Source organism: Pseudophryne corroboree, chromosome 7, assembly GCF_028390025.1.
Source record: "Pseudophryne corroboree isolate aPseCor3 chromosome 7, aPseCor3.hap2, whole genome shotgun sequence".
In the NCBI taxonomy this organism is placed as follows: domain Eukaryota; kingdom Metazoa; phylum Chordata; class Amphibia; order Anura; family Myobatrachidae; genus Pseudophryne; species Pseudophryne corroboree.
The window spans coordinates 86,940,893-86,953,714 of record NC_086450.1 but is presented as its reverse complement, the minus strand read 5'-3'; the positions used below and the strand labels follow the sequence as shown (position 1 = coordinate 86,953,714).

General features: G+C 46.9%; 1 protein-coding gene across 1 annotated transcript; it reads right to left on the bottom strand.

The window, feature by feature from the left end:
- Positions 1-10,996: 10,996 nt before the first annotated feature.
- LOC134944048 (cyclin-dependent kinase 5 activator 1-like) lies at positions 10,997-11,794 on the bottom strand. Its single transcript, XM_063932584.1, has one exon. The coding sequence runs from the start codon at positions 11,792-11,794 to the stop codon at positions 10,997-10,999; it is 798 nt and encodes a 265-aa protein (XP_063788654.1).
- Positions 11,795-12,822: the final 1,028 nt, after the last annotated feature.

Sequence of the window (12,822 nt, the reverse complement as noted above, 5' to 3'; positions counted from 1 at the left end):
TGGGCTGCGGAGGCAGTAGATATATACATTCCCCGCCATTATTCGTACATTTGAGTGGGACCGAAGCCCGCCGCTGAGGGGGCGGAGCTTGGTCTCACAGCACTAACCAGCGCCATTTTCTCCACAGTGATCTGAAGAGAAGCTGGCTCCCCGGACTCTCCCCTGCTGAATGGTGATACAAGGCTGAAAAAGGGGGGGCACATGTAGGCGCAGCGAGTGTATATCACAGTTAATATATATAAAAGCGCTTTATCTGGGAATTGGTTCCAGTGTCAGTTGGCGCTGGGTGTGTGCTGGCATACTCTCTCTCTGTCTCTCCAAAGGGCCTTGTTGGGGAACTGTCCCCGTATAGATATATCCCTGTGTGTGTGGGGGGGTGTCGGTACGCGTGTGTCGGCATGTCTGAAGCGGAAGGCTCATCCAAGGAGGAGGTGGAGCAGATGATTGTGGTGTCTCCGTCGGCAACGCCGACTCATGATTGGTATGATATGTGGAATATTTTAAATGCAAATGTGACCTTATTACATAAGAGAATGGACAAAGCTGAGTCCAGGGAAACAGCAGGGAGTCAATCAATGGATTTGACTGGGTCACAGGGCCCGTCAGTGTCTCAAAAGCGTCCCCTATCTCAAATAGCAGACACTGATACCGACACGGATTCTGACTCCAGTGTCGACTATGATGAGGCAAGGTTACACCCAAAGGTGGCCAAAAGTATTCATTATATGATTATAGCAATAAAAGATGTTCTGAATATCACAGATGAACCCTCTGTCCCTGACACGAGGGTGCGCATGTATAAGGAAAAGAAACCGGAGGTAACTTTTCCTCCATCTCATGAACTGAACAAATTATTTGAAAAAGCTTGGGAAACTCCAGACAAAAAACTGCAGATTTCCAAGAGGATCCTTATGGCGTACCCTTTCCCTGCAAAGGACAGGGTACGGTGGGAATCCTCGCCCAGGGTGGACAAGGCTTTAACGTGCCTGTCCAAGAAGGTGGCGCTACCGTCTCCAGACACCGCAGCCCTCAAGGATCCTGCGGATCGTAGACAGGAAACTACCTTAAAATCTATTTATACACATACGGGTGCTTTGCTCAGGCCGGCAATAGCATCGGCATGGGTTTGTAGCGTGGTTGCAGCGTGGACAGATACCTTATTAGCTGACATTGATACCCTGGACAAGGATACCATTTCACTGACTTTAGGTCACATTAAAGATGCAGTCTTATATATGAGAGACGCTCAAAGAGACGTGGGGCTGCTTGGTTCCAGAGCCAACGCCATGGCAGTTTCGGGGAGACGAGCTCTGTGGACCCGCCAATGGTCGGGTGATGCCGACTCAAAGAAGCATATGGAGGTTTTACCTTACAAGGGTGAAGTTTTGTTTGGGGATGGTCTCGCGGACCTGGTTTCCACAGCTACCGCGGGTAAATCTACATTTTTGCCTTTTGTTCCCCCACAGCAAAAGAAAACTCCACAATATCAGATGCAGTCCTTTCGGTCACATAAGTCCAGAAGAGGTCGGGGCTCCTCTTTCCTCGCCAGAGGTAAGGGTAGAGGTACGAGAACACCTGCTTCAGCTAGTTCCCAGGAGCAGAAGTCCTCCCCGGCTTCTGCTAAATCCACCGCATGACGCTGGGGCTCCAGTGAGGAAGTCCACACCGGTGGGGGCACGTCTTCGACTCTTCAGCCAGGTCTGGGCTCGGTCAGACGTGGTTCCTTGGGCGTTGGAAACTGTATCCCAAGGTTACAAACTGGAGTTCGAAGAGGTGCCCCCTCGACGATTTTTCAAGTCGGCCTTGCCAGCCCCTTCCCTGGAGAGGGAAGTAGTATTAGATGCCATTCAAAAGCTGTGTCAACAGCAAGTGATTGTCAAGGTTCCCCTGGTCCAACAGGGAAAAGGGTACTATTCAACCCTCTTCGTGGTCCCGAAGCCGGATGGTTCGGTCAGACCCATTTTAAATCTAAAATCCCTAAACCTGTACTTGAAAAAGTTCAAATTCAAGATGGAATCACTCCGGGCGGTGATATCCAGTCTGGAAGGAGGGGATTTGGTGGTGTCGCTGGACGTGAAGGATGCCTACCTTCATGTCCCCATATTTCCTCCTCATCAGGAGTACCTGAGGTTCTCAGTACAGGACTGTCATTACCAGTTTCAGACATTGCCGTTTGGGCTTTCCACGGCCCCGAGGATTTTCACCAAAGTCATGGTGGAAATGATGGTGCTCCTGCGCAGGCAGGGAGTCACAATTATCCCGTACTTGGATGATCTCCTGATAAAGGCAAGATCGAGAGATCAATTGCTGAAAAGCGTGTCGCTCTCCCTGAGAGTGTTACAACAACACGGTTGGATTCTCAATCTGCCAAAGTCACAGTTGATTCCAACGACTCGGCTATGATTCCTAGGCATGATTCTGGACACGGAACAGAAGAGGGTTTTTCTACCAATGGAAAAAGCCCAGGATCACCAGAATATGGTCAGGGACCTGCTAAAACCAAAAAGAGTGTCTGTTCATCAATGCACTCGAGTTCTGGGAAAAATGGTGGCAGCCTACGAAGCCATCCCCTTCAGCAGGTTCCATGCGAGGACTTTTCAGTGGGACCTTCTGGACAAGTGGCCAGGGTCCCATCTGCAACTACATCAAAAGATAAGCCTGTCCCCCAGGGCCAGGGTGTCTCTCCTGTGGTGGCTGCAGAGTGCTCACCTTCTAGAGGGTCGCAGGTTCGGCATTCAAGACTGGGTTCTGGTGACCACGGACGCGAGCCTCCGAGGATGGGGAGCAGTCACAAAAGGAAGAAATTTTCAGGGACTGTGGTCAAGCCAGGAGGCTTGTCTACACACCAACATTCTAGAATTAAGGGCCATATACAACGGCCTATGACGAGCGGGGAAACTTCTTCGCGACCTACCGGTTCTGATTCAATCAGACAACGTCACAGCCGTGGCTCATGTAAACCACCAAGGCGGGACAAGGAGCAGAGTGGCAATGGCGGAAGCCACCAGAATTCTGCGCTGGGCGGAAAATCATGTAAGCGTTCTGTCTGCAGTCTTCATACCGGGAGTGGACAACTGGGAAGCAGACTTCCTCAGCAGACACGATCTCCATCCAGGAGAGTGGGGACTTCATCAAGAGGTCTTTGGGGACTTCCTCAAATAGACATGATGGCGTCAAGCCTCAACAAAAAGCTTTGGAGGTATTGTGCCAGGTCAAGGGACCCTCAGGCAGTAGCGGTAGATGCCCTAGTGACACCATGGGTGTTTCAGTCGGTCTATGTGTTCCCTCCTCTGCCTCTCATCTCAAAAGTGTTGAAAATCATAAGACGAAAAAGTGTACAGACAATACTCATTGTTCCAGATTGGCCTCGAAGGGCCTGGTATTCGGATCTTCAGGAGATACTCACAGAAGATCCGTGGCCTCTTCATCTCAGGGAAGACCTGTTGCAGCAGGGGCCTTGCATGTTCCAAGACTTACCGCGGTTGCGTTTGACGGCATGGCGGTTGAACACCGAATCCTAGCTGAGAAAGGTATTCCGGAGGAAGTTATCCCTACTCTGATAAAGGCTAGGAAGGAGGTAATGGCGAAGCATTATCACCGTATCTGGAGGAAGTATGTATCTTGGTGTGAAACCAAGAATGCTCCTACGGAAGATTTCCATCTGGGCCGTTTTCTCGACTTCCTACAGACAGGAGTGGATATGGGCCTAAAGTTAGACTCCATTAAGGTACAGATTTCGGCCCTATCTATATTCTTTCAGTAGGAATTGGCTTCTCTCCCAGAAGTCCAGACTTTTGTAAAGGGAGTGCTGCACATCCAGCCTCCTTTTGTGCCACCAGTGGCACCATGGGACCTTAACGTGGTGTTAAAGTTCCTTAAATCGCACTGGTTTGAACCCCTTCAAACGGTTGAATTGAATTGAAATTTCTCACCTGGAAGGTGGTCATGTTATTAGCCTTGGCATCTGCAAGGCGGGTCTCGGAGTTGGCGGCCTTGTCTCACAAGAGCCCCTACTTGATTTTTCATGTGGATAGAGCGGAACTGAGGACTCGTCCTCAATTTTTGCCTCTGGTGGTTTCTTCATTTCATATGAACCAACCTATTGTGGTACCTGTGGCTACGAGTGACTTGGAGGACTCCAAGTCCCTGGATGTAGTCAGGGCCTTAAAAATCTATGTAGCCAGGACGGCTAGGGTTAGGAAGACAGAGGCTCTGTTTGTCCTGTATGCAGCCAACAAGGTTGGCGCGCCTGCTTCTAAGCAGACTATTGCTCGCTGGATCTGTCACATGATTCAGCAGGCTCGTTCTACGGCTGGATTGCCGTTACCAAATTCGGTAAAGGCCCATTCCACTAGGAAGGTGGGCTCTTCTTGGGCGGCTGCCCGAGGCGTCTCGGCGTTACAGTTGTGCCTAACAGCTACTTGGTCGGGTTCAAACACTTTTGCAAAATTCTACAAGTTTGATACCCTGGCTGATGATGACCTCGCGTTTGCTCAATCGGTGCTGCAGAGTCATCCGCACTCTCCCACCCGGTTTGGAGCTTTGGTATAAACCCCATGGTCCTTACGGAGTCCCCAGCATCCTCTAGGACATAAAAGAAAATAAGATTTTAAACCTACCGGTAAATCTTTTTCTCCTAGTCCGTAGAGGATGCTGGGCGCCGTCCCAGTGCGGACAAAATCTGCAAGGTTTGTATATAGTTGTTGCTTACATAAGGGTTATGTTACAGTTGAGATCGGTCGTTGACTGATGCTGTTTTTGTTCATACTGTTAACTGGTTGCGTATATTCCAGGTTATACGGTGTGGTTGGTGTGGGCTGGTATGAATCTTGCCCTTAGATTACAAACTCCTTTCCTCATATTGTCCATCTCCTCTGGGCACAGTTTCTCTAACTGAGGTCTGGAGGAGGGGCATAGAGGGAAGAGCCAGTGCACACCCATACTAAAAGTTCTTTATAGTACCCATGTCTCCTGCGGAGCCCATCTATACCCCCTGGTCCTTACGGAGTCCCCAGCATCCTCTACGGACTAGGAGAAAAGATTTACCGGTAGGTTTAAAATCTTATTATCTATCTCATATCTATCTCCTTACCTTATATCTATATAGGTCATATCTATCTCCTTACCTTATATCTATATAGGTCATATATATCTCAAATCTATCTCTCTACCTTATATCTGTATAGGTTATATCTATCTTCTTACCTTATATCTATATACTGTAGGTCATATCTATCTCATATCTATCTCCCTACCTTACATCTGTATAGGTCATATATATCTCATATCTATCTCTCTACCTACCTTATATCTGTATAGGTCATATCTATCTCATATCTATCTACCTACCTTATATCTATATAGGTCATATCTATCTCATATCTATCTCCCTACCTTATATCTGTATAGGTCATATCCGCTCATATCTATCTCTCTACCTTATATCTGTATAGGTCATATCCGCTCATATCTATCTCTCTACCTTATATCTGTATAGGTCATATCTATCTCATATCTATCTCCCTACCTTATATCTGTATAGGTCATATCTATCTCATATCTATCTCCCTACCTTATATCTATATAGGTCATATCTATCTCATATCTATCTCCCTACCTTATTGGGTATATGCAATTCACGGCGAATCGCGGCAAATTATCGCCGTTTTTTAATTCGACACAATTCGACAGGTGAATTCCGGCAGGTGGCTGCCGGAATTCACCATATTCAATGAAAAACGGATTCGACAGTCCCGCGGGCGAAAAACGGCCGATTTGCCGGATTTTGTCGCAAATTAAAAAAACGGGAAAAACCCGCAAAAAAATGGCGTGGGGTCCCCCCTCCAAAGTATAACCAGCCTCGGGCTCTTCGAGCTGGTCCTGGTTTTAAAAATCCGGGGTCAAAATTGACAGCGGATCCCCCGTATTTTTAAAACCAGCACCGGGCTCTGCGCCTGATGCTGGTGCAAAAAATACGGGGGACAAAACGAGTAGGGGTCCCCCGTATTTTTTACACCAGCATCGGGCTCCACTAGCTGGACAGATAATGCCACAGCCGGGGGTCACTTTTATACAGTGCCCTGCGGCCGTGGCATTAAATATCCAACTAGTCACCCCTGGCCGGGGTACCCTGGGGGAGTGGGGACCCCTTCAATCAAGGGGTCCCCCCCCAGCCACCCAAGGGCCAGGGGTGAAGCCCGAGGCTGTCCCCCCCATCCAAGGGCTGCGGATGGGAGGCTGATAGCCTTGAGAAAAATGTCTGAATATTGTTTTTTCCAGTAGTACTACAAGTCCCAGCAAGCCTCCCCCACAAGCTGGTACTTGGAGAACCACAATTACCAGCATGCGGGAGAAAAACGGGCCCGCTGGTACCTGTAGTACTACTGGAAAAAAAATACCCAAATAAAAACAGGACACACACACCGTGACAAGTACAACTTTATTACATACTGCCGACACACACATACTTACCTATGTTGACACGAAGCAGTCGGTCCTCTTCTCCAAGTAGAATCCACGGATACCTGAAAATAAAAGATAATTATACTCACCTTCCAGCGTCCAGAGATACATCCACGTCCAGAAAATAATCCAGGTACTTGGCAAAAAAAAAAAAAACGCAATGACCCGATCCTGCGGACTGAAAGGGGTCCCATATTGACACATGAGACCCCTTTCCCCGAATGTGCCGGGATCCCACGTGACTCCTGTCACTGAGGTCCCTTCAGCCAATCAGGAAGCGCTACTACGTGGCGCTCACCTGATTGGCTGTGCGCTGTGCTGTGACAGCGCATCGCAAAGCCTCTCCATTATGGTGGGAACTTTGCCGTCAGCGGGGGGGTTACCCGCGGTCAGCCGCTGACCGGTGGGTGACCCCACCGCTAACCACAAGGTTCCCACCATTGAATATAATGGAGAGGCTTTGCGATGCGCTGTCTGAGCTCAGACGCGCAGAGCCAATCAGCAGAGTGCAAGGACGTTGCACTCGCTGATTGGCTGAAGAGACCTTTCAGTGACAGCTGTCACGTAGAAGTCTCTGCATTCGGGGAAAGGGGTCTCATGTGTCAACATGGGACCCCTTTCAGTCCGCTGGCACGGGTTTTTGCGTTTTGTTATTTTGCCAAGTACCTGGATTATACTCTGGACGTGGATTTATCTCTGGACGCTGGAAGGGGAGTATAATTTTTAACAGGTACCCTCGGATCGTCGGAGACTGTGGCAGTCGGCGTGTCAACATAGGTAAGTATGTGTGTGTCGGCAGTATGTAATAAAGTTGTACTTGTCACGGTGTGTGTATCCTGTTTTTATTTGGGTATTTTTTTTTCAGTAGTACTACAGGTACCAGCGGGCCCGTTTTTCTCCCGCATGCTGGTACTTGTGGTTCTCCAAGTACCATCCTGCGGGGGAGGCTTGCTGGGACTTGTAGTACTACTGGAAAAAACAATATTCAGACATTTTTCTCAAGGCTATCAGCCTCCCATCCGCAGCCCTTGGATGGGGGGGACAGCCTCGGGCTTCATCCCTGGCCCTTGGGTGGCTGGGGGGGGGACCCCTTGATTGAAGGGGTCCCCACTCCCCCAGGGTACCCCAGCCAGGGGTGACTAGTTGGATATTTAATGCCACGGCCGCAGGGCACTGTATAAAAGTGACCCCCGGCTGTGGCATTATCTGTCCAGCTAGTGGAGCCCGATGCTGGTGTATAAAATACGGGGGACCCCTACTCTTTTTGTCCCCCGTATTTTTTGCACCAGCATCAGGCGCAGAGCCCGGTGCTGGTTTTAAAAATACGGGGGATCCCCTGTCAAATTTTTCCCCGCATTTTTAGAACCAGGACCAGCTCGAAGAGCCCGAGGCTGGTTATGCTTTGGAGGGGGGACCCCACGCCATTTTTTTCCTTGATTTTACCGTTCCAGCTATAAAAAAAAAATATATATATATATTTTAAAAAATATATAAATAATACTTGTGCCTCCAAAAAAGACAAACCAAGTACCTAATCCCTTCTAATATAAATAGATATGCTATTACCAAAAAAAAAAACACCAAAAAAAACATGTTTTAAATTTTTTTTATTGGTTTCACCCTCCAAAGTGTGGCGGATTGAAAATGACGAATTTACTGTCTAAAAGTACTGTTGTCGAATTTCCAAACTTGAATTGAATAGACTTTGGTCGAATTGCAGCATGTGTATCATTGCAAAAAAGTCGAATTTGTCAAAAGTCGAATTTCAAAAAGTCGAATTTTGAAAGTCCGTTTTTTTGTCGGAAAGTACTGAATTGCATTGTCGATTTTTTTTTTTTGGCGTAAAATTCCAGAAATTTCGACAATTTCGGGAATTCGACCGCAATTGCATATACCTATATATCTGTATAGGTCATATCTATCTCATATCTATCTCCCTACCTTATATCTGTATAGGTCATATCTATCTCATATCTATCTCTCTACCTTATATCTGTATAGGTCATAGCTATCTCATATCTATCTCCCTACCTTATATCTGTATACGTCATATCTATCTCATATCTATCTCCCTACCTTATATCTATATAGGTCATATCTATCTCATATCTATCTCCCTACCTTATATCTGTATAGGTTATATCTATCTCATATCTATCTCCCTACCTTATATCTATATAGGTCATATATATCTCATATCTATCTCCCTACCTTATATCTGTATAGGACATATCTATCTCCCTACCTTATATCTATATAGGTCATATCTATCTCATATCTATCTCCCTACCGTATATCTCTATATGTCCTGTCTATCTCATATCTATCTACGGGTTGGGTATGAAATACCGGCTGTCAGCATGCCAACAGTTACAACACCGACTGCGGCATCCAGACACTGTACACGGGTAAGTATTTTACCCCTCTCCTGCCACCTACCATAACCCTTGGGGGGTGCCATCTAGGGCTAACCTGTGGGGAGGTGGTGGCTACGGCTAACAACCCCCCTAGTGCATATACCCTGATACTCACCTTCGACACTCCGGCAGTCTGTGTTCCGGTGTCTGTCACACAACCGCCAGAATACAGGCCGCCGGGACGCCGACCACATCCCCTATCTCCTATTTATTATTCTTTTAGTAACAGTTTCTTCGATAGCGCAGCAAATTCTGTTGCGCTTTATATTTGGAAACAACTGAGATAAAACAAAACTGGGTAATAACAGTCATAGAGGCAGGAAGGCCCTGCTCGCAAGCAGGGGTGTAGCAAGGGTGGCTCCAGTGGAGCGCGAGCTCTGGGCGCGGAATAGTTAGAGGGCGCGCTGCCGCCCACCCACACACCCTTCCCACGGGCCACTGTACTGGCAGCCACAGAACAGGAGAAGCAGGGGGCACACACTGACTCGGAGACTAGGTAGGGAACAGGGCAGGCCAGAGGCGACAGCAGGAGACACTGACAGCCGGCACATGCCGGAGCTCTGCCCACCCTCTTTATATGTCTCACTGTCTGCTTGTAGCTGTGCAGCAGGGTTACTTCTGTCCTGCCCAGGCTGCTGTGCCATCTCTCTGCCCGGCTGCTGCAGCACTTCTCTCTACATTGATGTTGCAGCACCTCTCTCTGCCTCTCAGGAAATTCTGGGACATTATTTTCATTGAAGCATAGTGGGATTATCAGGTCTGGATGTCAGTTCTAGGGTTAAGGCATTGGGGACTATGAAATAGTGTGTATGTGGTGGTGGGGGTGGGGCAATTTTGATGCAGTATTTTCATTGAGAGTTTAGGGAGGGTTTGGGTCTGTGGGGGGTCACATTTGGGGCATTATTTTAATTGAGATATTTGGAGATTATCAGATTACCATGAGCTCCACAAGGTTTACAACCACCCTTGTCACCAATTTAGGATTTTTAAATAGTGTTTCTTTTCAAATGTAACATGCCACCACGTGTTGGCTAGGCCTCCAATTCAGTATAGAGGAGGGTGGCACCAAAACATGCCCTTGCTCCGGGCACCTTGGCGCCTAGCTACACCTCTGCTATCTCACATACAGTATTTCTGATATTTATGTATTTATCTCTTTATTTCATATCTATCTAAGGGCAGATTAGATTGGCCAAGATTTTATCTGCCAATAATTTATATGTATCTAAGATGGTGCTACTCCCTAAACTTTTGTACACTTTCCATAATTCACCAGTTCTTCTCCCCTCTGCTATTTACAGACAGAAAAACTATCTAATTTCTTCCCTGGCTGTGGGACAATGTGTTCCCTCCATCACGCGCAGGTTCTTGACTGTCATTTCCCTGATGGTTTGTTGTAACAGTTTCACTGGGTTACTGCTAATCCATACCGTACTCTTTTAAAAGAAGTGCTAGTATTGTGGGGTTGCAGGGGGAGGAGCTTAGAATTAAAATGACAGTAGTTTGAGTGCCAAACTCCAGCCCATCTTGCAATCCCATGGTCCAGCGTCCCACAGCCTGCTTCAGAGAAAAGGATTCAATGGTAAGTGACCAAAAATCCTCTTTTTGCAATTTAAGCTGAAAGTTGTCAAAAAAAGTCTGTCATGGCAAGTTTGACTGCGCATTTAGACTGTTATAACTTAACAAAAAATGAATATTGCGTTGGTCCATGGTGGCTGTGCCACTACCAATTCTTAAAGAACTGGTAACCCCATCGCCAAGGGGCCACGCCCGATAGCCATGCAATAACAGCCACGGGTGGGTTTCTTTGCCTTAGGATCCCAAGCCTGAAATTGGGTTTCTTTGCCTTAGGTTCCCAAGCCTGAAATTGGGTTTCTTTTGCCTTAGGTTCCCAAGCCTGAAATGGGGTTTCTTTTGCCTTAGGTTCCCAAGCCTTATTTTGAGCTACTTTATGGTTCTCAAGCCAGAGCTGTTGCTTTAATTCATGGCAACAGAATTTTCATCAACGCTCACCACAGTTACTGTTTACTGTTAGCCTCTACCACCTCTGATGGGAGGCTGATCCACTTTTGAGGCCGCACCGCCGGTTTTGGTAACGGGGCCTGTCCAGTATGATTTTAAGCTGATGTAATATCCTGCTGTCCACCCTCAGCTTTAAGATCCTCAAAGACCTGGGCAAAATACTGGGGGTCAGCATGGAAGCGGAGCATCTTTGCACTCATTAGGTTGATAACATAGAGGCAACGACTCCAAAAGGCTTCCTTCGAGCATTCAACAGGGAACGGCATCAGTGGGTAGGAGAGCTCACTGCCCACGTATGCATAGGATACATACAGACATGTTGATAGACTTGCTATTAGCTCCCACTCGCTGAGCAGCTCGGATGACATGACCTCTCGGCAGAGCATGTAGAGAAACACTAGATTGGTCGGAGTGATGAAACTGACATTCTGCCAGTATTGATAGAGGAAGCTGTCTACAGCGGTTATCCATAGAGCAATATATGCTGGTGATAAATCCACAAATTCTTTACACCTGCGGCAGAGGAACTCCATTAGACAGCTGAACAGGTCGCTGGTCGATGCCTGCACCGTATTGGATTTTGCAGGTGAGCACACTTCCTGGTCTCTACCAGGTTCCTTGTCAGGAGCATCATGTGAGGCCTGTATTAAGGCTGGGAGATCCACACAGGATAGCATGGAATCCTTCCTGCTCTCAGTGATGAGGTGGGTAATGTTGGTTCCACCCATTTTGCCTTGCCTCCTCTTAGACATGAATCTCCTAAAGCGCGCGATGAGTGAACGTCTCTCGGCAGGTCTTGCAGTCTCGCTGTTCTCTGTGCGATGGTTCCCACTTGAGTCCTCATTAGGCCGCCTCGCCTTTCGGCAGCACGGAAATGGCATACAGTTCCACATTCTTATTCAAGGAATGCCAGCAAATCCGGTGTCTGTAATCTGTGGTGAGTCTGATTGTAGAAAGTTATCCAATAGCTACGGTCTGTTTCCAGCACGTGACTGATGCTGCCCGGTTCAACACTAGGCAGCAATTGAGTCCAGCAGGTTGTAATCAGAGGTTTTCCCTGCTTACTGTGGCATTGTGACATCACTGTGATGCGTTATTTATGCAACTGAGCTGGTGATTGTGATGCGTTGTTTATGCAAATGAGCTGGTGACTTTTGTGCCTTTATATGCAAATGAGCTACATGTAGGCAATTCAACAAGTGCTGAAAATTGGTGAAAATGTAGAAGGTATTATCCCCTCATTACAGCCCTGTAAGGGAGGGAATATATGTAAAATAAATAAATAATAAGATATTTTGAATAATCTGAGAGATAATTAGTTGAAAATAAAACAAATACAAAATTATTTCCCTTCAGCAATGGATCCATAACGCTTCTCCTACTCTTTCTGTGTTTTAAGAAAAATGATTCTTCCTTTTTAATATGAGATAACGTCAGATGCTTTCCTGTCTGTGAATGTAACGCTGAGATAATAGCGGGTCACTGGCTATGTCAGCTGGCACTGAAGTAATAATGTAACAGAAACTGAGGGTGTATGGCTGAATATTGGACATTTGGTGGATACATGCGATGGATGCTTAGAATCAGCACCTGATGTATTTTCTTAATAATCTTGTGCCTATCCTTGTTATGTAGTTTATTTTCTTATATAATTTAGTATTGGTAAAACTGACCCTGTAGGTAAGTGCACAGTGGATCACAGGCTTGTATCCTTCTAATGCGACACACAGTTCAGTGGCTGACTATGTTGCAGTCTGCTGTTTCCTAAAGCATGGCTGCAAGACACATCACACACTTACACTGTCACCCCATATCTATCTCCCTACCTTATATCTATATAGGTCATATCTATCTCATATCTATCTCCCTACCTTATATCTATATAGGGCATATCTATCTCATATCTATCTCCCTACCTTAT